This window comes from Myotis yumanensis, unplaced genomic scaffold (genome assembly GCF_028538775.1).
Source record: "Myotis yumanensis isolate MYYU_CA2020_CCGP unplaced genomic scaffold, mMyoYum1.0.hap1 SCAF_19, whole genome shotgun sequence".
NCBI lineage: Eukaryota > Metazoa > Chordata > Mammalia > Chiroptera > Vespertilionidae > Myotis > Myotis yumanensis.
Genome location: NW_027223770.1, coordinates 4425687 through 4449691, shown reverse-complemented (window position 1 = coordinate 4449691; position 24005 = coordinate 4425687). Strand labels below are relative to the sequence as shown.

General features: G+C 52.8%; 1 protein-coding gene across 2 annotated transcripts; it reads right to left on the bottom strand.

Annotated features, from left to right (window-relative positions):
- Positions 1-77: 77 nt before the first annotated feature.
- RAB35 (RAB35, member RAS oncogene family) lies at positions 78-17562 on the bottom strand. Of its 2 annotated transcripts, XM_070399889.1 has the most exons (6): positions 17350-17556; positions 11999-12049; positions 8286-8409; positions 3633-3757; positions 3418-3542; positions 78-2221 (listed from the first exon to the last, which is right to left on the bottom strand). In XM_070399889.1, the coding sequence occupies exons 1-6, from the start codon at positions 17399-17401 to the stop codon at positions 2093-2095; spliced, it is 606 nt and encodes a 201-aa protein (XP_070255990.1). In that variant the 5' UTR covers positions 17402-17556; the 3' UTR covers positions 78-2092. The 2 variants fall into 2 exon arrangements, with proteins under 2 accessions (XP_070255990.1, XP_070255991.1); XM_070399890.1 differs by lacking the exon at positions 3418-3542 and having other exon boundaries at positions 17350-17562.
- Positions 17563-24005: the final 6443 nt, after the last annotated feature.

The window sequence follows — 24005 nt, the reverse complement described above, 5'->3', positions numbered from 1 at the left end:
ACCAGAGCTGGACACAATGGTGGAAGAAGTCAGGCCCACCCAGAGCACAGCTGGAGGAAAGGAAACAGGCCCTGAAGAAAATTTGGCAGCTTGAACCTTTATTTTTAGTACTTTTTTAAAAAAGCATAATTAGAAACTTTCAATACAGAAATAATCCTAGCAAACCATTTAAAAGTTTTGTTGTTCGACAGGATTTCGCATCAGGTCCACCAGGACATCAGCCCAGCCCTGTGAGCGCCCCACCCCCACCCCCCATTCATGCGAACAACACTCAGCGGGACAGGCACAGTCGTCACCAAAATCACCCGCCACCTGGGCCTGGACACCCAGCTGCCAGAGCCATGGGGGTTTCTAGCCGGGGCTGGAAACTTCCAGGACCTCCTCTTATTGCTTGAGTTTGCAAGCACTGCCCTACAGCACCACCTTCATGCTCAGAGTGGAGTGTGCTGCCACCCAGGATCCATGATCAGCCACCCTCCACAGCACCGCCTCCCAGGCCCACACAACTCCCCCAACTCATCCTGCAGCTCCCAAGTGAAGGCCTGTCACGTGGAACCACAGTGTTTTGGCAGTTTGGGGAAGTGGGGAACCCCACATTTTGATTAAAAACCCCCCAACAGTGTTAACGAGGAAAATCTGCAGTGTGATCTGTGATGTGATTGTCCAGTCAGGGCTTCAGCTGGAAATCGCCAGGGAAGGAAATCTAGTAAAACACACCACGGTGTTGAAATAAATTATTCCCAGGTTACGTGATCCTTTTAGGGGAAAGGTGAATGAAGCGTCCCAAGGAGGAGGAGAGGGGACAGTGATCAAGTGTAGATAACCCTGGTTTTTCCTCCGAGGGACCAGGGGAGTCAAAGCTGGCTGGCTCCCAGCCGCAGCTGCCATTCCTTCCCACCTGCTGAGGAATCCTCGTGCTACCTTTGCACCAAGACAGTTGTCAGTGACCTGAGGCTGTCTGCCACCCAGCTCAGAGGCAAGAGGCAGCATCCCCACAGTCCAGCAGCACCCACTCCCCACATCGAAGACCCAGGAACTCGGTGGGAGGCCCTGGACCCACACAGACAAGGGTGAGGCCCCTTCTTCCCACCAAGCAGCATCCAGGAAAGCAGAGAGGCTCTGCCAAGAGCCCGGCCCCACAATGACAGGAAGCCATTCACTTTTTCTACAAACACTGGACCCAAAGGGAAGGCCACAACTCTTGCTGCTGTGCCAACCGAACCTCAGGAAGAGAAAAGTGTGAGGAACTTAATTCGTTTGATTTGGCTTCATTTTCTTAGCTGTTAAAATAATGCTCCTAAGCCCCGTCCCTGCGTGAACACACCCTGTCTTTCTGCTGGAACTGAAACAGGTTGGTATAAATAGAAGCACAGCTCCCCTGGGTTTGTAGCTTAGAGGCGTCTAGAAGGCAGGACAAGAAACCTGTTGGCCAAAGGGCAGGAGTGACTCCTGTGGAACCAACGGGCTGGGTCAGCTGAGGGCAGGGCCTCTAATGGGAACCCCAGGCCCACATCAAGGCCAGGCCCCCCAACTGCCAGATGGGTAGGAGATGGACAGGCTGGGGAGCTGAGCAAGGCCCTACCTGCCAGGTACAGAAGTCAGCGATGGCCTGCAGGAGAGAATGAGGAACGTGGAGCCCACTCCACCAGCCCAGGTTGGCAAAAGACATGGCTAGAACTCGATCCCATCTCCTCAGGAAGCTGCTGGCGGTAATATGGGATGGGGAGGGAGGGTCTGTTGCAGCAGGCTGGCATTAGGGAGGCAAAGCCAGAACAGGACGAGGGTGAAACAGCCGGTTAAAGCAATATACATTATGTACAAACGGGTTATCAGTCCGCTCGCTGGCAGCATCCTCGCTGGGCCCAGGCGCCTTGGCCAGGGGGCAGGGGCACCAAAAGGGAAGGGCAGGTTGTCCAACACCTTCTTGGTACTCGAGGGGGAGGGGAGGAAGTGCCGATGGCGCCTCCAGATACAAAAACGTGGAGAGAATTCTTAAATAACGGCACGAAACTGAGACTGTCCCCCGAGGAGCCCGGCGGGCCTCGGGCCAGGGAGTGGCCGCAGTGCAGTCTCTGCAGGGGGCTGCGCGGCATTAGCAGCAGCGTTTCTTTCGTTTACTGTTCCTCGTGAGCTTCACCACGTCGTTCTGTTGCTGCTGCTGCTGTTTTGCTAGGTTGTCTTTCTTTGCTCGGAGGACCAGCTCTGTGATGCAGTTGAACATCTGTGAGGATGAAGGAGGCAGGGCGGGCCTCAGACCTGGTGCGGAGGCCCGTCTCCGCTGCGCTGCTGGCCGGCAAGGCCACCTCCCCACCTCCCAGGGCCCAGCTTTCTGTGTCTACTTGTGAATTTTTTGGTCTGTGTGTCTTCGCACCCTTTTAGAAGGAGGTGGTGACGTGTAGAGGTCAAAGAGGAACTCCAAAGACCAATGAGCTTGTGTCCTGGAGAAGTCACTCTCAGGATTTTCCAATCTTTCTTTTAGAGAGAAAGAACCCCTTTCCTTCAGCTGGACTCTCTGGACAAGACAGATAAAGGTGCCCCTACTAATGACTGGTTAGGGGGCCCAGAGCCTGCCCAGGCCCTGCCACCTCACAGCACAGCCAGCCTAGAACCTAGACCCCAAGACACCCTTGCGCTCCCAGGATTCACCTACCGGCCCACAGTCCTGTCCTCCACTCCACCAGGAACGGTATCATCAAGCACTTGACAATTTGCTTCACTTTTCCCTCACAACCCAAGGGGCAGGGACTCTCCCCCCAGATCTACAGAGGAACACATGGAGCCTAGAGCCCGTAGGCTCCGCCCAAGGTCACACGGGCCCCACCCCACAGGCTCCCAGTGGACAGGCCCGTCCTGTGATCCCAGCCCGACTGAGGCGCAGGGTGTCCAGGAGGCAGTGGGGATCCAGCTTCCCTGGGCCTCTGGACTCCACACACCATGGGCAGGATTTGCCCAGAGCCTTGAGTGCGGCCAGCCTGGGCTCGAGGCAAAAGGCCCGGCTTTCTCCCAGGATCCCGCCTGCTTTCTAGCCGCCCCGCAGGGGGATGTGTCCACAGCAGGTGTCACTGGAGCTCTGGAGGCCAAGGCCGCAGAGAAGCCCGAAAGCAGGAAGAGGGGACAGCAGTGGCCGGGGCAGGGTCAGTGCGGCAGAGGACTGAGTGGACACTGCCTGGCTGTGGTGTGGAGCTGGGCACTGTTCCTTAAGTTGGAGCCTCAGTTTCCCATTTGAAATGGAATAATTTACCTGAGAGGACTGTTCAGATGTGAGCTCAGACTTTAAAGGCCTGGCAGCTACTATGACATGTTCTGTCAGCCACCTGGGGGCCCGCAGCAGGCTAGCAGGGGGAGGAGCAGGGCTGTGGTGGTGGAGCAGAGCTCAGCCCTACTCCCCCCCTCTCCCTGCTCCAGCCTTGGTCTCACCTCTTCCACGTTGACATTCTCCTTGGCACTGGTCTCAAACAACTGGATCCCCATCTGCCCGGCGAATTTGTAGGCATCTTCTGTTTCCACCACCTTCCGCTCAGGGTCATCGTTCTTATTCCCCACTTGAAGGCAAAGCAAAGTCAGCTGGTCCTGCAGGAGCAGCCCTGGCACCCTCCCTCCCACTGCCCCCACGCCAGTGAGCCCAGTCTCACCTAATATTCGGCACACGTCGTCACAGTTCTGGTTAATTTCATGAAGCCACCGTTTGACGTTGACGAAGGACTCGGCACTGGTGACATCATAAACCACGATGACCCCGTGGGTCCCCCGATAATACCTGTAGGGCCAGGGTCTGTGTCAAAGCTTCAGCCCACACAAGACCTGCCTGCCCGCTTCGAGAGTGGCCGGGACCTGGGAGGAGGCCAACCCTTTCCAGCAAGACACCCAGAGGCCCCTCTCGCCTGGCCCTGCCGGCCGGGCTTGCACTGTGCTCAGCCAGCAGCACTGAGCCCCACGCGGTCCCTAAGGCAGCCAACCAGGTTGTTCGGCGTTGGCCACTAGCTTGAAATGTCTTTGAGGTTGTCATTTTATTTTTAAAATTCAGGCAGGTTTTGCATTTGACATCATATCACTATCCTCGGTGTGTTTTTTGGTTAATCCTTACCGAGGATATTTTTTCCATTGGTTTTTTAGAGAGAGTGGAAGGGAGAGAGAGACATCGATTGGTTGCCTCCCACATGCACCCTGACCAGGGCTGAGGGATCAAACCTGCAGCCCAGGTACATGCCCCTGACTGGGCATCGATGCCACACCTTTGGTGTGCAGGCCAACGCTCCATCCACCAGCCAGGGCTCGCTATCCTAGTTTTAACATTCGAAAATGTTTCTCCTCAAATTTTAGCAAAATGCCATTCCAAGAAGACGTGCCATTTGTGAAATCTGCCATGGTCTGCACTCCCTCCCCAGGAGACTGGGGGGCACCTCGCATCCTGCCACCATCCATGCCAGGGGCAGGGAGAGCATGGAAGCAGTATGGCACGCAGGCAGTGTTGGGAAAAGGGTGTCCCACATATGCCACCATCCAAACGTACAGACCCTGCAGCCTGAGGTCAGCTAGAACAGCGGTCGCCAACCGGTGGTCCATGGACCACTGGTGGTCCGTGAGGTTCAAAAGGTTGGCGACTGCTGAGCTAGAAGCTCTGGGCGGCAGGAGGGTATAAGCACTCCCCCCGAGACACCATGTCCCCGTTCATTCCCGTGGTTCAGTAGGCCAAATGGAGTACATCCACCTGGGGAGGAAGGGGAGGACAAGGCCTCCCACTTCCACTTCCCTGGAGAGCCTTCCCGGACCCAACAGCCAGGGGACTCCCCCGCCCGATGCTGTGTAACCACTCAGAGCGGCAGAGACTCACTTACCAGGGGCCTCTGAGAACGAGGTAAGAACCAGTGCCCACGCTCTGCCATCCGCTGCCTTGGGGAGCCCCAACAATCGAGCCATTTAGGTACTGTGCCCCCAGAACCAGCCCTGTCCTCTACCCCCAGCAGCTGCTGCTGAGAGTGCCAGGTTATTACCAATTCGGCTTCGTGGACACCCCTCTGAGCAGCTACAAGTACAGGAAGAGACCATTGTCCCCGGCCAGCAAAGTGTGTAGAGGGAATGTATTTCCAAACTCTCCTTTGCTAAGACTATTGAAGATGCCAAGAAATAGCCACGGCCCCAGCCCAGTCCCACCACAAAGCCCCTCTGCTCCCTGGGAGACTCCGCCCCCTCTGGGGTCCAGGCGAGGGCCTTTAACAAACTGAGACTCAGAGAGAGACTCGGCGCTCTGGCCAGGAGGGTGCCCGTGCCTTGGGTACCTGTTACCACCGCCATCAGTAGTCACTTCACTCACCACAATTTAGCTCTGTACCGGCCCCCCGCCCCACGCTTTATATCCACTACCTAATTAATCCACCACCTAATTAATCCACTACCTAATTAATCCACTACCTAATTAATCCACTACCTAATTAATCCACTACCTAATTAATCCTTGCAACAACTTGTATGGACAGGGCGGTTGCCATTTTACCAGTGAGGACACGAGGCTGAGTGACCTGCCTGAAGTCACACCGCCAAAGTCAGGGCACCTGGATCTACCTCCAGGGCCAGGTATCGTCGCCTCCCTCTCCCTCTCATCTCACTACCCCACACCTCACTCCTCCTCCCCAAACCCACACCCGACATCCACACCTCTTGGTCAGCAAGACCCAGCTACCAAGAGACGAGAAACTGTGAGAGGGTGACAACAGGGCTCGTTCTTGGCAGGCCAACGGGATGCGCTTTTAGTTTCTCTTTCAATGCCCTGAATCAGAAAGGCCACACTACTGTACCCTGACCCGATCCCTGAAAAGAGAACAAACTCCCAACCTCTCCCAAGTCTCCTTCCTTCTTCACCAGCTACCATCACAAAGTGGCCCCTCGGCATGGCCTGCAGAGCCTCCTGCCTCATGAGCGGCAGAGTCGGGGACCCCAAGATGGAGCTACCCTCAGCCTCCCCAGGCACACAGGATGGCCAGCAGGGGCCAGGCTGGTGCCACAGCACAGGGTGCAGTGCTGCCTCTTCTCAAGCACCCTGAAACAGACTGCCCTCAGGCAGCTGAGGAACTCCAGTCTCCCCAACAGAATGAGGAGCTGTGCACCCCTCCCACCTGCCCGGAAAGAAGCTGGTAGTCAAGGGAGGGGCAGTGGCTCCTCTGCTAAAAGGGCCTGGACACCCAGGGCCCACTGCCCTGCCCGAAGCATTTCTCGCGGCCACAGGCCCAATAATCTTGGCTGCCCTGAATTCCTTGACTGGTTTTAACCCTCAGGAAGCACTCGAGCATCTATCACAGTCCCAGTCTCTTGGGGGTGAGAGAGCAGGACTGTGGACTGGTTAAAGGCAAGAGCTTTGGTATCAGACCTCAATTCAACTCCTGACTAACCAAGCTAAGTCCCTTCACCCTCTCTGGGCCTCACTTTTTTGTTAATAAAATGGAGGTAATCACAGGGCTGTTTTTATCAGGATTAAGTGAAATGAAGTAGGTAATGTCCTTTGTGACAGTCCCAGCCCCAGGTCAGGACAGCTGGGGTCAGTGCCTTGGTCTGACCATGAGGTCGAGGTCTTGGTCTTGCTTGAGCCTGGACACACCGGCCACCTGAAGACGCCCATCCTCCCTCCCCAAGGAGCCTCTGACCCCAGTGCCCTCCTTAGGGCCTCGCAAATAGGCACTGAGACACCAGAGGCTCAGGTAACTCATCAGCAAGTAGCAAGAAAGCGGCACTGGGCAGACCCCAGGACATGACCCCTGGGGCTGGGGGCTTCTCGGACCACAGTACACAAGTGCTCACTATAGAGCCAGCCCAGCGACAGAAACACCCCCAACACTGCTCAGGATCCAATCCCTTGACCAGGCTACCCAGCCAGCACCCTCTGGAGCCTCCCCACCCCCCAATGCTCCCAGCCACCACTGTAGAGGCTCTTTACCCCTTACACTTCCCACTCTCAGAAAATCCTGCAGCCAGCCTGGGGTCCACCCATCTGCACGCTGAAGGGAGGAAAGACATCTCTGGCTGGAGAACTCCCTCACCCACCTTCCCAAGAGCCCCCCCACACAGGGCTCACCTGGGGGAGACACAGGAGAGGCCGACCAAAGAAGCAACTACTATGGGCCAGACACCACCGTGTGCTGTCCAGGCTCTGTCACCCACGGGGAGCAGGACCCCTCTCGGAAGTTCCCTCACTGTGCAGTGGGGATGACAACACTGCCTACAGAGGGCTCACTGAGATGCTCATGCAGCCCAAGCACAGATTACCTGGCACACAGGACTCAGCATCAAAGCAAAGCCTAAAGATAATAAACCCTGTGAGAAACGGAAGCACAGAACGTGTAGGCAGCTTGTCCATGGTCACACAGAACAAAAATATAAATTCTGAACCATTGCCCTAGCTGGTTTGGCTCAGTGGAGAGAGCATTGGCCTGGGGACTGAAGGGTCCCGGGTTCGATTCCAGTCAAGGGCACATGCCCGGGTTGCGGGCTCGATCCCCAGTAGGGGGCATGCAGGAGGCAGCCAATCAATGAGTCCCTCTCATCACTGATGTTTTTATCTCTCTCCCTCTCCCTTTCTCTCTGAAATAAATAAAAATATTAAAAAACAAAAAAACTTGATACTTAAAAAAAAAATTATGAACCATCTGCCTTCAAAGCCCTGCTCTTTCCTGGAACCTGTTCCATTAACAGCCCAAGAACCAAGAGCCCCTCCAAAGGATTCCACTATCGAGCTCCAGCTGGGTTCTCCTATTTGCAGCTACGAGTCACAAAGGTGCTGTGGCAACCCACTGGGTGAGCCGGGTTCCCAGTAACCAGCTTTGGGGAGGCCAAGTAGTGGCCTCTCAACGGCCTCCTATGCGCCAGCGCCCCTTCCCACCCTCCCAACAGAAAAGCCAGCTCCCAGAGGCAGGGTGGGTGGTGGGAAGCTGCACAGCTGACAACCCAACAAGTTAAGCGTCTGACCACCAGGTGAAGCCAATATCACTGTCATCCCATTTCCAAAGGGACCAAAGGCCAGAGGGTATGCTGACTGACACGCACGGTCCTGCCAACCCAGAGCCAGGGTACTCAGCCACTGCCCACCCACGGCAGCAGCCATATCTCATCCCCTCGTCCTCTCACATCCTTAGGAAGAGGAGGGCTCAGCTTGACACCACCGACTGTGGCCAGCAAGGAGCTTACCTCCTGACAGTCCCGGACCCACCCTGACATTTCCACCATGACCTGGGCTAGTTACTCAACGGTGTCCAACGTCGGTAGCGAGGGGTCAGAATGGGGGCAAGTGCCTGACTCACGTGGAGGTGATGGTGCGGAAGCGCTCCTGCCCAGCTGTGTCCCAGATCTGCAGCTTCACTTTCTCCCCATTGATCTCCACGGTCCGAATCTTGAAATCCACTCCAATCGTGGTGATGTAGCTGCCTGCAAGCACACACATTAGCAAGGTCCACAGGTGCCCCAGTCAGACTACACTGCACTCACTCTGGGCCCAACGTGATGGAGGTCCCAGGGACATAGTTCTGAGTAAGAAAAGACAAGGTCCCTGGCGTGAAGGAGCTCCATGGAACCCATAGTCAAGGCGAGGGCAACAGACATGATACAATGAAACAAAGATAAAAAAGACAATTCCAAAGTGATGAGCGCCACAAAGGAATAAAACCAGAGATGTGACTGGGCAGGGACAGGCTCCTTTAATTAGAGTGGCTGGACTGTTAGCTATGGCCTGAGAATAGTGGGAGGCCTAGCATGCACTTTTTTTTCTATTCTATTCCAAACGTTTTTAAAGACCCACAAATTAACTTCCTAACACACAAGTCATGACCTGCAATTTGAAAAACAATGTTTGAGGCAGAGGAGACAATAGCAAAAATAGCGGTGGAGGGAGGGGGTCAAGTAAGGTCAAGCACAGAGTCATAGGCAGGTAGGGAGGGGGTGCCAAGACCTGATCTCGGGGCACCTGCACCATTCGGAGAGCTTGGGCTTTCTGTTGTGTGTGACGGGAAGGCACTGAAGGTTTTAATCAGAGTATGAGCTGCGTTATAAACAGCTCTCTTGTGACATCTGTGTGAGAGAAGGAGCGGAAGAGAATTTCTGGCCAATGTAACAGTTCTGTCCAGGCTTACAAAGGCCCGAGTGCTAAGACATGTTTTCACTCCAATTGGAGCTTACTGTATAACACAGTGCTGCAGACAGGACACACACAACTGACTCTATAAAGCAGTGGTTCTCAACCTTCTGGCCCTTTAAATACAGTTCCTCATGTTGTGACCCAACCATAAAATTATTTTTGTTGCTACTTCATAACTGTATTGTTGCTACTGTTATGAATTGTAATGTAAATATCTGATATGCAGGATGGTCTTAGGCGACCCCTGTGAAAGGGTCGTTCGACCGCCAAAGGGATCGCGACCCACAGGTTGAGAACCGCTGCTATAAAGTATCAAAACTCTAGAGCAGTGATGGCGAACCTTTTGAGCTCGGCGTGTCAGCATTTTGAAAAACCTTAACTCTGGTGCCGTGTCACATATAGAAATTTTTTGATATTTGCAACCATAGTAAAACAAAGACTTATATTTTGGGTATTTATTTTATGTATTTAAATGCCATTTAACAAAGAAAAATCAACCAAAAAAATGAGTTGAGTGTCATAGGTTCGCCATCACTGCTCTAGAGGAAAGGTCTAAGTTCAAGGTGGGGTGGAGATCAAGGAAGGCTTTGGGGAAGAAGTCACATTTGAGCCCAGCTTGAAAGAATAGGTAAAATGTCAAAGGTTGAGATTAGGTGGGGGAAGACAACCCACCCAGAGGCAAAACACCGAGAGAAAACATTCAGAAACAAGCCAGCCGGGCATTCCGGGCCCTGGGCACTGCGGCTCTGGATGAGCCAAGGAGTGTGACCCAGCGCCTACTGCTGCAGGCACTCAACCGGCAGCTGGTGGCTGAATGAATGAGTAAGCGAGCGCTTGGGAAACAGCAAAAGAATGAACGACCAGTGGGAGCCAGAAAGCTGGGAGGTGAGCTGAGAACGGATGATGAAGGCCATAGGTTTTCAACGGGGAGGACACTGGGCAGTGTCTGGAGACGTTTCTGGCGTCACAAATGGGGAGAGGGACCAATGCTCCCGGTGAGTGGAGCCCAGGGACTTTGCTCCATATCCTTTACGGAACAGCCCCCACAACACAGATCACAGGCCCAGAGTGTGAACAGTTCTGAGGTGGAGAAACCTTGCTATAAACTCTGCTCACCTAAGAGAGGGCCGCTGAGGTTTGAAGCAGAGGCAGGCCCCTGGCAGAGCCATGTACTAGCTAGTAAATTCAGCAGTTTGACGGGGGGGGGGGGGGGGGGGGGGAAGCCGCTGAAATGCTTCAGGCTGGAACCAACTAAGATACTGGTGGTAGAAATGGCAAGAGGAGCGAGAGAGCAAAAGAGAGCCCTCCAGGAGTGGAAGCCATGAGGACGGGGAGTCAGAAGGTCATGAGGAAAAGGACTATTTTTCAGCCTAATGATAAGCTGCCCCTTAAGTGACCATTCTTGAGCAGAAGCAATAACAAGCCGCTGGTAGGAACTGAAAGATTCCTGAGTCCCAGGCACTGTGACCTGCAATGTCACAGGTGACCCTCACAACAGCCCTCTGTGGGAAGGACGATGATCAGTCCCACTTGCCGATGAGCTGAGACTTAGTCAGGCTCATGGTCACACAGACAACTCTTTCCACATCACACCACCAGTGGTGCTACAGGACGACTGCTGGGAGAAACCCACTTCTCCACCAAGAGAGGCGGTAGCCATGTAATCACTTCCTAGTTTCAGCTCATCCCTTAACCACACCATAGGGAATTCCCTACAAGACAGTCACACTTCATCCTTGATCAGAGGGCCCGAGCTAGCCTGAAGTCTCTGCAATGAACCTGATGTATTCAACAAACACATCCACTTCACCAACATCTGGGAAATACAAACTTAAAATGAGATAGCACTGTTTGCTGATTGGTTTAGCAAAAATGAAGACTATCTAAGACCTAGCATTGATGGGCCCTTTATACCCCTTCATGCCCAACCGGTGCAGCTGAGTGGTTGAGTGTTGACCTATGAACCAGGAGGTCACAGTTCGATTCCCAATCAGGGCACATGCCAGGGTTGCGGCTCAATCCCCAGTGTGGGGCATGCAGGAGGCAGCCAATCCATTGATGTTTCTATCTCTCCCTCTCCCCTCCTCTCTGAAATCAATAAATATATATATTTCTTTTTTAAGTAAAATAAATAAAATAAACCCCTTCAGTGGGAGTGTCAGTTCACTTAGTACAGCTTTGAAAGCTCAGTTCAGAGCACTGTGAAAAAGTTAAGTGCACAGACGCCGACCTCATGACTCCTCATCTCTGCCAAGAAGAAACATAAAGTGTAGCCCAAGAAATGCAGCCTCACAGCTACCAGAAAGCACGCACACATCAAGAGCATGTGAGTGAGCCATGTGCATCCATGCACAGCCAGGGGAACTTCAAAGCCTTTCAAAAGAACCAGAGGTCTGTACATGCCGTGGAAAGGTGGTCCCTGGTGCCCTGAGGGGAAGGCCAGCTGTGACCACCGCATGTGGAGTGAAGAAAAGTTACAAAGACAGACAATGCTGAGCAGAAGCTACCAGGGCACCAGAGGGGTAGGTAAAAGGACAGCTTTCATTTTCCACTATTGAGTCTACCTGTTTGAAATTTCACACAGGCATGTACTAACGCGATATTTTTTTAACTGTTTTTTTTTCTTTTTTAAATACTGAAACACAAATAGACCCAGGGTGACCAAAGTATGGGCCTGTAAAGGATTTTTTTTTAACTAAACAAATGAAGACGAACACAGAGGCCTCTAACCTGTGCCTCCCCTGCTACCCCCCCCCCCCCCCCCCCCCAGCCTGCAATCGCACTGACAAGGTTTGCGACATGAGGCAGAGGCAGGTGTTCTGGCGCCAGGCAAAGGGATTTCAAAACTGAAACATCCCAGCAGCACCTCAGAGGCACACTCACCTGAGAAAGTGTTGTCGGCAAAACGTAAGAGTAAACTGCTCTTTCCCACACCTGCAAGAGAGAGAGAGCGGGCGATGAGAGGCAGCACGGGTCCCTCCCTTCCACCAGCCCTTCCTTCTGCAGGGAGGTGACACCCGGGTCCTGAGTTTTAAACCCCGTGGGACAGAGCTCCCTCCTCAATGCTGCTTTCAATCTGAAGCGGCCACACACCAAGAGCATCTCCCCCACGCCATCTCTGATGTTCTCCTCGGTCCTAGTGTAAGGCAAGCTGCCCCCCAAAGCCCAGGGGAGAAATGAGAAGGACTCGTGCCCAGGTCCTGTGCTGAGGGCTGGCCCCAGCAACCCAGAGGAAGGTACCAGATGACAGAAATAAAGCAAGTCACCAAATGAAACTGGCCCCAAAGTGCGTCTGAAATGTGGTCCCTAGAAAAGTGCACATCATGTGTGGAGCTTCAATTTGTGTGCAGTGTGAGCTGCAAAGAACCCTTGAGATCACTGGGGCTATTCTGCAGGTGAGGAAACTGAGGCCCAGACAACTCGAACCAACTGTCAGCCATGCTACCCCAGTTAGGTCACTGTCAGCTGGACCAGTGAGGAGGGCTGTCTGCCATACACCTATCAGCCCCACAGCTCCCATGTGCACAAAGCATTTCACTTGCCGCAGCATCTGCTGGCATACTTGCTCCCAGCACAGGACCCTTGTAAGCTTGGCTTCCCTTTACTTCAACACACAGCAGCTTTAGCCTTCCAGGTACAACCTGTCCCGTGTGCATCCCCTACCCCCGCCACCCCCTAAGGCCAGCTGGGTCAACTGACCACAGAAGGAAAGAATTAGCATGCATAGAGAGCTGTGTGTGGTGGGCACTTTGATGCTCCTATAACTCCAGCTGCATCTGTTAAGATCAGGATGTGGCAACCGAAGCTTCAACAAGCTAAGCAGCTGGCCTAGGGCCTCAGCAGGAAGTGTGAGCTGAGATCTGAATCCAGAGCTGAGATCAGAATCCACTCGGGAGCTCTAAAGCTCTTTCCAATACAAACTGCTTGGGGAGTCTTTCTGCATCTGTGTCAGGAAGGTGAAAACAAAGACCCCAAAGGGGCTCTGCATCTCACTTCTGGCTGACTTAGCAGCAGTGCTATCAAAACTAGACTGGAAGAGAACTTAGTCTAGGGTCTCAGAAACCCCCACAACTAAGTGCAAATTGTGAGTATATGTGCGTATCTGGGGGCAGGAGCCCATAGCATTCATCAGCTCCTCAGAGAGGGCACTACCTCCGCCCCCAGCCCCAGCTGTGCCTAACACCAACTAATCCAGAAATCCTCTGGGCGCAGTCCTCTTGGATGATCTGTCTGGAGACTTCTCCAGGTGAGTACCCTGTCTGGGGAGGCCCAGGGGAACTTGTTTCATGGTAAACCTGGGCCTGACCTTCCCAAAGGCAGGCTGGGGGTCTGTGCCCCATGGCACCTGCTGCTCAGCCCGGGCCTGCAGCACCCTTGCTCAGAGCCACTTCCTCATTGCTGCCTCTACAAGGCTTCCTGCTGAGCCAAGAAGAGCCCAAGTCCTGGGCTGGGTCCCTCCCAGCGCTCTGCCCAATGCCAACACCCCATCGGTCCTGCCTGCTCCTCTGCTTCCTCCTGGAGACTTCTGGGTCCACTTACTCAGCTAAAAGCTGTGTCTGGGCAACTAGGCTGAGTTCTTCCAGGAAGGCAATCTCGCCTCACCTACCCTGGACAGTTAATGTGCTGGAAGCCAGGCCCAGCACTTAGTAGGTGCCAACAAAACACTGTGTAATGAATTATGACTAAGTGGATGTCAATCACACTGACAGCTATGCTATCTAATGCTGACTGCAGCATTAATAGGAGCCAAGGGAGTGCTTTTCAAACTTTGGGGGGTGGCAGAATCCTTTTCTTAAGTTAAAGGTTACTGACTCCCGTATATCTAAAACAGTAAGGGGAAATGCTCTCTCTGCATGAAGCGGTGAAGCAGCAGCCTTCCTTCCAGCAGGGCCTCCCTGGGTCCCTTTCACTCCGCCCAGCTCCTCTGCAGAGCTTCTGAAAGCCACCAGTCTGCAGAAAGACCACACCAACAGCTCCTCCGAGCCTCGAGGTTGGGCCTGACACCCCACCTCCAGCATTGCTCTCCCTTCCAACGGAACAGACACCCACCCTCAGAAATGCCATCTCCCAAATACCCCTGCAGAGGCCGCTTTGGGAAAACATACTGCGACCATCATCCCAGAGCACTGGCCTACGGGAGGAGTGACAAGTCCCACTCCACCTTCCCCACAGCTGAAGTCAGCAGCTTCCCAAGTCCAGCCGCACCATCCTTCACCCGGCAAGGGGCAAGGAGCAGAGGCGGCACTCGGTGCCTCGTGGCAGCTGGGGGTGGGGGGGGCATAGAATTACTCTGCAAACACTTCACACACTCTCTCTGTCATCACCGTGCTCCCTGCATCACACCGCTCTCTTCCTTGCTTTCTGCCTTCTGGGCTACACAGATGCTTGGACCCTCAAAAAGCCTCCACAGAAGTCCCCACCCCCAGCCCTGCTCCTCCCTTGGGCTATGGTTCCCTCACTCCTTTTGGCTTCGGTTCTAGACTGTTGAAGACCTTTAGACCTTCAAGTAGAGTGTTCTCAATTTCAAACCTGGCTCGGTAACTAATTCACTGGAAAACCTCCGACAAGTCACTTCCCCTCTTCAAGCCTCAGCTCACACTGTGTGAACGGTTTCACTAGCTCTCTGACGACCACCCCAGCCTCCAGCAGGTCTCGTGGATCAGATGAAATGCTGTTACACATTAGAGCCAATGTTGGAACATAAGAGAGAGGAAGAACCTTAGGCATAAAGAACAGCTGCAGCCCTAACCGGTTTGGCTCAGTGGATAGAGCGTCGGCCTGCGGACTGAAGGGTCCCAGGTTCGATTCCAGTCAAGGGCATGTACCTTGGTTGCAGGAACATCCCCAGTAGTGGGTGTGCAGGAGGTAGCTGATCGATGTTTCTAACTCTCTATCCCTCTCCCTTCCTCTCTGTAAAAAATCAATTAAAAAATATTTTTTAAAAAAAAGAGCTGCAGAAGTTGACAGAATGAATTCTAGAAGCATGTACAATCTGGCAGAGTGGGAAGAAGAACTCTAGTTTTATAAAGAAAGAAACATTCACTGAGGGCCTACTGTTTGCCAGGCCTGGGACCAGCTGCTCACACACGAATCCATGTGTGTTAACTCCTGGCTTTGCCTCTGATGAGCTGTGTGGCTCTGGGCAAGTCAGTCAACTCCTCTGAGCCATAGTTTGCTTTTCTGACAAACTCCACAGGCACAGGGGAGAAGCCGATGGGGAGTGTCTGTGAAGTCATGGGTAGGCCGTAAGGAAGCACCCACACAGGAGCCCAGGCCAGGGGAGCACATGATGCTCGTCTCCTTGCTCAGTTGCCAAAGATTCGTTTGAACTTCCATGGTGACCATCTCCCAGCCTCCGAAGCATTTGGCTTTGAGGATCAGCTCACTGTCAGGAGAAATTAAGCTGCAAAGCATCTGTCTTCTCTCCTCAACATAGTCCTCTACACACTGAACTAGGAGCCAGTGAGTCTTCTCCCACCCTGACTCCTGGTGAAAAATCAATACACCCTGCAAAATGCACTGCGAAGAAGGGGGCCAAACCCACCCCCGGGGTTTGACAAAGAAGAAAAGTCAACAAGCTGAGCTTATGCTTTTCATTTTCGGAATCAGCACAGGCTCTGGATGTCTTGCCGCGGGAGAAGGAGCCCTGACCAAGGAGAGCTGACTTTAACCCCAAAAGAGAGAACCAAGACCAGGGCAGAAATCAAATCCCGTCAGGGCATACACTCCGGACCCAGAGGAAGGCCGGAGGCCATCTCCACCAGCAAGTCTACACAGCTTGTCTGGTTTTCTTTTATTCAAACCACAACCTCCTCCTTTCTCACTCCTTCCCCAACCACAGCTCCTCTTCATCTCTGTAGTTAACCCCTAATTTTTCCTCTTACCTCTCCCTTCCACCAGTAACCACGGAAACCTCAGCCATCTTTCACCTGATCCAAACCACCAACCACATCCCAATGCTGCTCCCCAGGAGACCCAAACCCACCCACTTCCCCGGGCCAACACTCCTTCCTACCTCAGGTCTGACATCCCTTTGACTCGGTCCCCTCTCCTTACCAATCCGCGGGCTCCACCCCCTCTAGTCACATGACCCCTTGCCCACATTCAGCGCAGGTCTGGTCTGGTCTATGAAGTCGGGTGCTCCCCATCATAGAACCCCAGCGCCTCAGTTACGCTCCTGTAAACCTCCCGAGGCCTGCCTCCCTGACCTCTTGGTCACCCCATAAACCTGCGTACCTGCCACACTCCAAACACCTCGACACCCTCCACCCTTCCCCAGAAACCAGCCTAATGCTGATCAGGACACTGAATATTCCTTCAACAACTATGTGTGAGGCACCTACTGAGTGCCAGGCACGCGCTGGGCAGGAGAGGCTGCAGGGCGCCGAGTAGGACCGCCAGGAGCGTGGGGATGCTGAGCGCTCGGTAACAGGGGCTGCACCTCCATGCCCGGCCATGGACACGCCGCACAGGAGAGCAGACAAACACTGCACACCCACTGTGTGCGTGACCTCCCCCGACACCCCATCGGCCCAGGACGCCAAGACTAGTGTCCCATTTTACAGACGAGGAACCGGAACCCGGGGAGGCAGAGCGACAGCAGCTCGGCAGGCGGGCCGGGCCCGGTGCGAGGTGCCTCACCTGCCTCACCTCTTAGCCTCACCGGACCCCGAGGCAGGTGCTGGGCACAGGCCCACTTTGCAGAGGAAGAGTCGCGGCTTCCGAGGGCACTGCGATCACATCCACAGAGCACACCTGCGCCGGGGCGGGACGGCGCGCTCCCGGCTTCCTCTCCCGAAGACCACCCGCCCGGCGAGGCCAGTCCCCGCGTCTCGGAGGAGGACACGGAGGCTCAGACACGCCAAGCAACGCGCCCAAGGTCACCGGCTGGGGAAGCTGGCGGTCCCGGCACTCGAACCCAGGTCTCTCCAACTCCAGAGATCGCGCGACTTGACCAAGGTCACACGTGAGGCAGCGGTAGGCGCGGTGAGTGGACCGGACGCCCCAGCCCCGACCCCTGCTCGCTGGCTCCTCCGCTCCGCCGCCCGGCGCCCCAGCCTCTCCTGGGCGCGGCCCCGAGCCCCTCGGCGCACCCCTGGGGCCGGCGACCGCCGGGCAGCCCCGCCCGCCCGCCCCGCGCGGGCCGGCACCTCCCCGCCCGTCTGCCCGCCCTGAGGCCCCCGCGGGCCGCGCCCGGCAGGGCCCACGCCGCCTCCGGCCGCCTCGGCCCTCACCGCTGTCGCCGATGATGAGCAGCTTGAAGAGGTGGTCGTAGTCCCGGGCCATGGCGGGCGGGGGAGGCGCGGGCAGGCAGGCGGGGTCGGCGCTGGCCTCGCGAACCGCAGCTCCCTCCGGGCTGCTCCGGCAGCGGCGGATCCACTTCCCGAACAAACAGCCGGAACTGACAGAAACACCTCCCTCCGCTCCCCCTCCTCCTCCTCCTCCTCTTCAGCAGCCGCCGCCGCCGCTGCCGCCGCCTCTCTCCTTCCCGCCCCGCCCCGCCACTGCGCAGGCGCAGCGTTCGGCACCGCCTGTGCGCAGCCGCAGCGTCGGCCAGCCGCGCCCTCGCCGCGCTCGCGCACCGCGCATGCGCTCTGGCAGTCCCGCCGGCGCGGGCCCGCTCGCCTGCTTCTCGGTGAACGTCGCTGCGGCGGCTCGCGGCCCTTAGGGCTCGGGAAGATGAGCTGCTGTCGCGCCCGAACGGAAAGAAGCCGAGAATGGCGGAGAAGCCCGGCCGTGGCCCGGGACGGACTGGCTCCTTCGACTTCAAGCCCCGCAGTCTGCGGAGAGGAAAAGACAGGCGCGCCGGGACCGTGGGAGCGGGGCTGACACCGGGGCCTCGGACGCTCCGCCCCCTTTCTGCCTGGACGCCGCCCCCGGGGAGCTGGCTCCGGCCACCGTGTCCCGAGCCCGTGGGATGGACGCCGAAGCGGTTGGCGGCTGCCGAGTGTTCCAGGACAGGAGCCACGGGCGGAGCTGAGCGGGTTAGGATGTGGCTTCCTAGGTCCGCTGTGGTGGAAGTCGCCTCCAGCCGGCAGTTCTCTGGGGCTCGAGTTGCCTCCTTGGTAAAATGGGGCGAGTATTCGACTCAGAGTCCGTCCGACGTGACGCCGAGCCTGTTAGATCGATGCCCGGTGTGTGTTTTGAGGGGAGGGAGAGAAGGGCTGAGGATGGGGAGGAGCTTTGCTTTACGTTTTATTTATTCCTGGGCTTAAACTTACAAGGGTCACTTCCCATAAAAGAAGCAATAAAAATCCAAAATAAAGTAAAATCATCATCTATGCCAGTATGGAAAGAATGTAAATATTCAAAGAATATAAATAAAATATTAAGTAGGATTACAAAAGACAAACATATCCTTAAACCAAAACATAAAAAGTAAAATAAAACAAAAAATCTTGACTATAAAAAGTAATGCTAATGGATGGGTGGAGCAACAAATTGATGTTTTTCAAATCAATTTTTTAAAATTTTAAAATAATGCTTATAGTTTTTAAAAATAATGTACAGTTTACCAAAAAGTACAAGTTGCTACTTTTCCTTCAGACCCACTCCTCATAGGTAATCTCTTAATGTTTCTTGGATACCTTAAAATGCTTAATAAATATATATTAGATGAATGAATAAATCTCCTTCGTTGAGTATTCTGTGCCTGTGCAAACACATACGTGTATGTGCGCTGCCTTTTGCTGCATTATGGTACTCCGCATGGTTGAACTGTAATTTAACCCCTCTGCTGTTGATAGGCATTTATGTTTTTGTTATACAATGTTGCAGGGAAGATCCTTGAACAGCATATGGAGTATCTGACTACAGCTTTGAGTTTTTCCAGGACCTGAGAATCAGTGTGGTGGTGTCAAAAGAACCTGGGCTTGGACTCTGACGGTACCTAGAGAACTGCTCATGTGACCATTGAGAAGTGGCCCTTCTTGGTCCAGGAAAGGTTAATGGGGTCGCCTTTGATCCAGCCGTGTTAGTGAGGAAGTATCAGGGCAGAAGGAAACATCAGTGTGGCCACCAGCAGGCACGCTCAGCCCTGACCCACCATTGAGGCCGCACTCCAGGCTGTCTGCTCCACCTGCTCTGGAGGTGGACAGACTGTTTGAATGCCAGCTCTGAAATCCTGGCTCCGGCCCTGAAAAGCTTTGAGCTTTTGGATAAGTCACATCACAGTGTCTCAGAACCCCAGGTTCCACACAGGCTAGTTGTGAGGATTAGAACTGTGTTTCTAAATCACCAGCACATATAGGCATATTAAGTTTTACTGTGTTTCACACAAAGATTACAACTCATGCAGGCTCAGATAGCATTTTTTAGTAATAATGTATTACGTTTTCTAGACAGAATGCTTTATACTCAAACTACAGTAATAGTGCAAATGTGACTTTTACATGAAACTGACAAACCAAAATATCTGTGCAACTGGCTTTATTGCGATATTCGCTTCAGAGCAGTGGTCTGGAACTGAACCCACACGTCACCAAGGCATGCCTGTGGGCATATAACAGTTAACCACAGTCATTGTACACAGGCCCATCATACTTTTAGCCATTTCTTACTGTAGCCTCTAGCACACAGGTCCAAGGCAGCCTCCCGACATCAGGGCTGCAGGATACCTGTGGGTAGAGCAGAACTGGCCGTTGTGGAGAACAGGTGCCTGGCTTGCCTGTCTTTGACATTAATTCATTTATTTAGTAACTAATTGTCTAATGAGTGCTATTTGTTTATGTGCCACAGATAGTAGAATAGAGCCTTTCCCTCCAGGAGCTTATAGTCTCATCAGAATAAGATACACTCAGGAGGAATTAAAAATACAAGACAATACAATAGATAAAAGAGCTATCAAATAAGCAGTCTAGACTGCAGAGGAGGAATGCTATCACTCTCAGCTAGAATGAGGGGAAAGAGGTTTCATCACACAGATTTCCTGATGGAACTGGAATTCAAAGAGCTTTGAATGACAGGTGTGTTAAACAGCCACTGTCACAGTCTGTGAGAATCATCAATTTTGTCTTTCAGGGGGAATTCCCTGTAGGTCAGGAGATGTGCCTGACGTCCCAAAAATGAAGCTCTGAGTACATTTCCTGTAGAAATACTATTTTACATTTATTTAAACTATAATGATGGGAGCGATGTTTTGGTATGTAGATAGATGTGGATAGATACTTTATATGTGTATACAGATAGAAACTTCCCTGACCTGAGGTAAGAGTCAGTGTAACACTGACGGTAAACTTTGTTCCGCTGTTCTGAACAGACAGCTTACAGATGAGCTTCTGCCACACCACCTGTTTGCACATTAGAAACTGCACTGGGAGGCAGTGAAAGTTTGTGAGCAGAGTAGCAACAGCAAAATGCTATTTTAGGAAAGTAATCTGCTGCAAGCATACAGCATGGATGTCAACCGCAGCACTTTAAGGGAGGTCATTGCTGAAGCCCAGGTGTGAGGTAACGGCAGGAAGGGACAGATAAGCAGAAGGCAATAAACAAACATCAACCAAAGCAGCATTTAAAAAAATCGCACATCGGGCAATTCACTCACAAATTCAGTAAATACTGTGTGCCGACTAGGTGCCAGGCACTGTGCTGGGCACTGAGGATATAACATGGGCAAAACAAAACCCCATCCTCACGGAGCTTACCGTTCCTTCAACAAGTCTCTGTGGGTTGCAACCCCTTTGGCGGTCGAATGACCCTTTCACAGGGGTCGCCTAAGACCATCCTGCATATCAGATATTTACATTACGATTCATAACAGTAGCAACATTACAGTTATGAAGTAGCAACGAAAATAATTTTATGGTTGGGTCGCAACATGAGGAACCGTATTTAAAGGGCCAGAAGGTTGAGAACCACTGCTCTGAGGGCTTACTGTGTGTCAGGCTCTAAGCGGGAGATTCAGCAGTAAACAAAACTAGAATCCCTGCTTTCATGGAGCTTTCGTTCTGGTAGAGGATGCAAAGAAATGTGTCTAAAGAGGAAAATAAGGGGAACAGGAGTTTGCAGAGGTTTACAGGACAGTGACACTATGGAGGTATAAGTATATACTGTTCATTCAAGAAGTTTGGCAGTGAATGAAAGAGCAAAAGAATGGGTGGTGAGAACAGTGGTGTTGAATGAAGTGTTTTTCAGGATAGCAGAGGTGGAGGATTAGCCGCTGGCGAATGGTAAGGATTGAGTAGTGAGGACTGGAGGTGGGTGAAGGGCACTTTAAAGAGCTTTGCTGGCAAAGAGGAAAGTCGGGAAGTGCACTCGCTAGTGGGGAGGCCTTGGAGACAGAGCCAGCAGTGCCTGGACAGCAGCAGGAGAGGAGGGTTAGCACAGGGGAGGCCTGGAGGGTTCTGTGTAATCCAGATCGGAGGCTGGTCAGCAGTGGAGTCCAAAGTTGCTGAGATTCTAAGTAGCAGGGTGGAAGCACATGTTGCAGCCATGTAAGGAGGGAGAAAGAGGTGGAAGTAGGAATTTCGAGAGGGCAGGTGAAGTCAATGTCAGGGACTTTAAATGGACTGAGATAGGGTACCACCACCATGCTGGCCCAAGAGGGAAGGAATAGAGGAATTGTATCTGTCTCTTTGATGGAACTGGAAATTGGCCCTTTATCCCATACTGCATGCCTGATGCCACACCAGGAGACTTGACAATGGCCTTGCCCTGCCCTTAGGTAGCCCTCAGAATCAAGGGGACATTAAGTACCTTGATTGCAGAGACCGTCCTGGTATCCTCTGGGGCCTAACACATGGTAAGTACTTGGGAGGTCTGTTGAATTAAAGAGAAGCCACACACAGAATTTAAAGAGAAGGAATATCAGAAACAATATAGTTTAACACTCAAGTTTGCTTTATGAGGGGTACGGGCCAAATTTGAGGTCTCCCACCATAACTCAGAGTCAGTCTCCTGCCCCCCATCCCCACCAAACCCTTCAGTAGGATCTTAGTCTCCTCATCTTTTAGATTAGATCAGTGGTTCTCAAAGTGCAGTCTGTGGGCTCCCTAAGACCCTGTCAAAGAATCAGTGAAATCAAAACGTTCCATGATACTAAGATGGCACTTGTGGATAGATACTTTATATGTGTATACAGATAGAAACTTCCCTGTTCGCATACACGAGTGCAGTGGTTTTCCAGAGCCTACAGATGTGTGACATCGCAACAGGTTGACTGTGGGAGCAGACTGAGAATCCAGACATTAAACAGACACAAAAACGCTCTCCTCGCTAAATGGCTTCTGTTTTGGAAAACTTAGTTATAACTATTTGTCGTAGATGGTTATTTGTAATGTAACGGTGTTTTTTTTATATTTATTGATTTCAGAGAGGAAGGGAGAAAGAGAAACATCAATGATGAGAGAGAATCAGTGATCACCTGCCTCCTGCATGCTCCACACTGGGGATCGAGCCCGCAACCTGGGCATGTGCCCTGACCAGGAATCGAACTGTGACCTCCTGGTTCATAGGTTGACGCTCAACCACTGAGCCACGCCAGCTGGGCTGGGCTTATTATTTTTAAATGAATTAATAAAACTTTAAAGTTGACCAGTTTTGATGTCTAAGATGGTATATATCAATAGGTAAGTATAAGCAACAGCTCTTTGGGGTCCTCAATAATTTTTCAAAGTGTAAAGGGGTCCGAGGCCACGGTGTTTGAGACATGCTAAATTAGATACTGTTGCACCCAGCTTCCCACCTCCCTTTTTTATGGGAAACTACATGGTAGGAAGGACCTACCGGCTGCGATCTCAACCAGAGAAGCATCAGAAAGTGACTGGTGTGTTCCCTGTGGGCACACTCAGGAACCTCACCCAGAAATCCCACTGAGGTAATAATCCTTGGACCAGTTTTTCTGGTTTCCTAAGCTTCATCACCATCAACACTACCCTCCCACCCCAGCAGGCTGCAGGGGACGGACCTTAGAGTCCAGGGGCAGCTCGGAACCACCCAGGAAGTAACTCTACCTCTTCTGAAAAGTGAAACCAGTCGCTCCACAGAGCCACAGGCCAAGAGCTTGATTAGTTCATTAAATTCACCATCCAAAATTATTTCTACACAAAGACCCTGGGGCTTGGTGACCACAGCATCAAGTAATAAGGTTTTTCTCCAGTTCTGCAGCCAACTAACTAGCTGTGTGACCTTAGACATTCTCCTTTCCATCTGTACCTCAACTTTTTTAAAATATATTTTTTTTTATTTCAGAGAGAAGAGAGGGATAGAAACATCAGTGATGAGGCTGAGTGATCTATCGGCTGCCTCCTGCATGTCCCCCACTGGGGATCGAGCCTGCAACCCAGGCATGTGCCCTGACCAGGAATCAAACCATGACCTCCTGGTTCATAGGTCAATGCTCAATTACTGAACCACACCAGCCAGGCTGTATCTCAATTTTACTCCTTAGAAAAGAAGGATCAGCCCTCCTGGCCTCCCACACATGTGCTGGAAGCACCGCTTAAACAGTGATGGTAAAGGCTTTCTGCCCAGCACAGCGAGGACCCATCTGTGTGCTGTCATTCGGTGTTTCACGTAGTCAAACACAGTAATTGTCATTCCTCAAAGAAATGTTTTTGTTAGCTTTTCAAACATCAGCTTCAGAAAGTTACCACTACATATGCAAATCATGGGCCCAGCAATTACCTCCTGAATGTGAGGCCTGTCCTTGTGGCACCGTGGGTGGTACCGAGCTAGTGTCGTTTCTCTTCAGTGATGCCACATGAGCACCTCCTGTGCACCCGGCCTGTGCACCGCTCTGTCTCACTCCAGACAAGCCCGTGAGGGGACGAGGTGGACATGTGGGCTCAGAGAGCCTAGGGAGCTTGCTCCGGGTCACCTAGCTCACTTCTAGGCCACGTGTTCAGGTTCAAGCCTGACTTCTGAGTCCGTACTACGCTGTACTAGAACTTGA

What these genes read in the sequence shown, in the direction of transcription:
- RAB35 (XM_070399889.1), bottom strand. Translation starts at nt 17,401, where the DNA reads ATGGCCCGGGACTACGACCACCTCTTCAAGCTGCTCATCATCGGCGAC. An exon ending in TGCCGACAACACTTTCTCAG is followed by an intron (nt 8,410 to 11,998) that starts GTGAGTGTGCCT and finishes GTGTGCTTGCAG; the next exon opens with GCAGCTACATCACCACGATT. An exon ending in AGAATGTCAACGTGGAAGAG is followed by an intron (nt 2,222 to 3,417) that starts GTGAGACCAAGG and finishes TCATCCTCACAG; the next exon opens with ATGTTCAACTGCATCACAGA.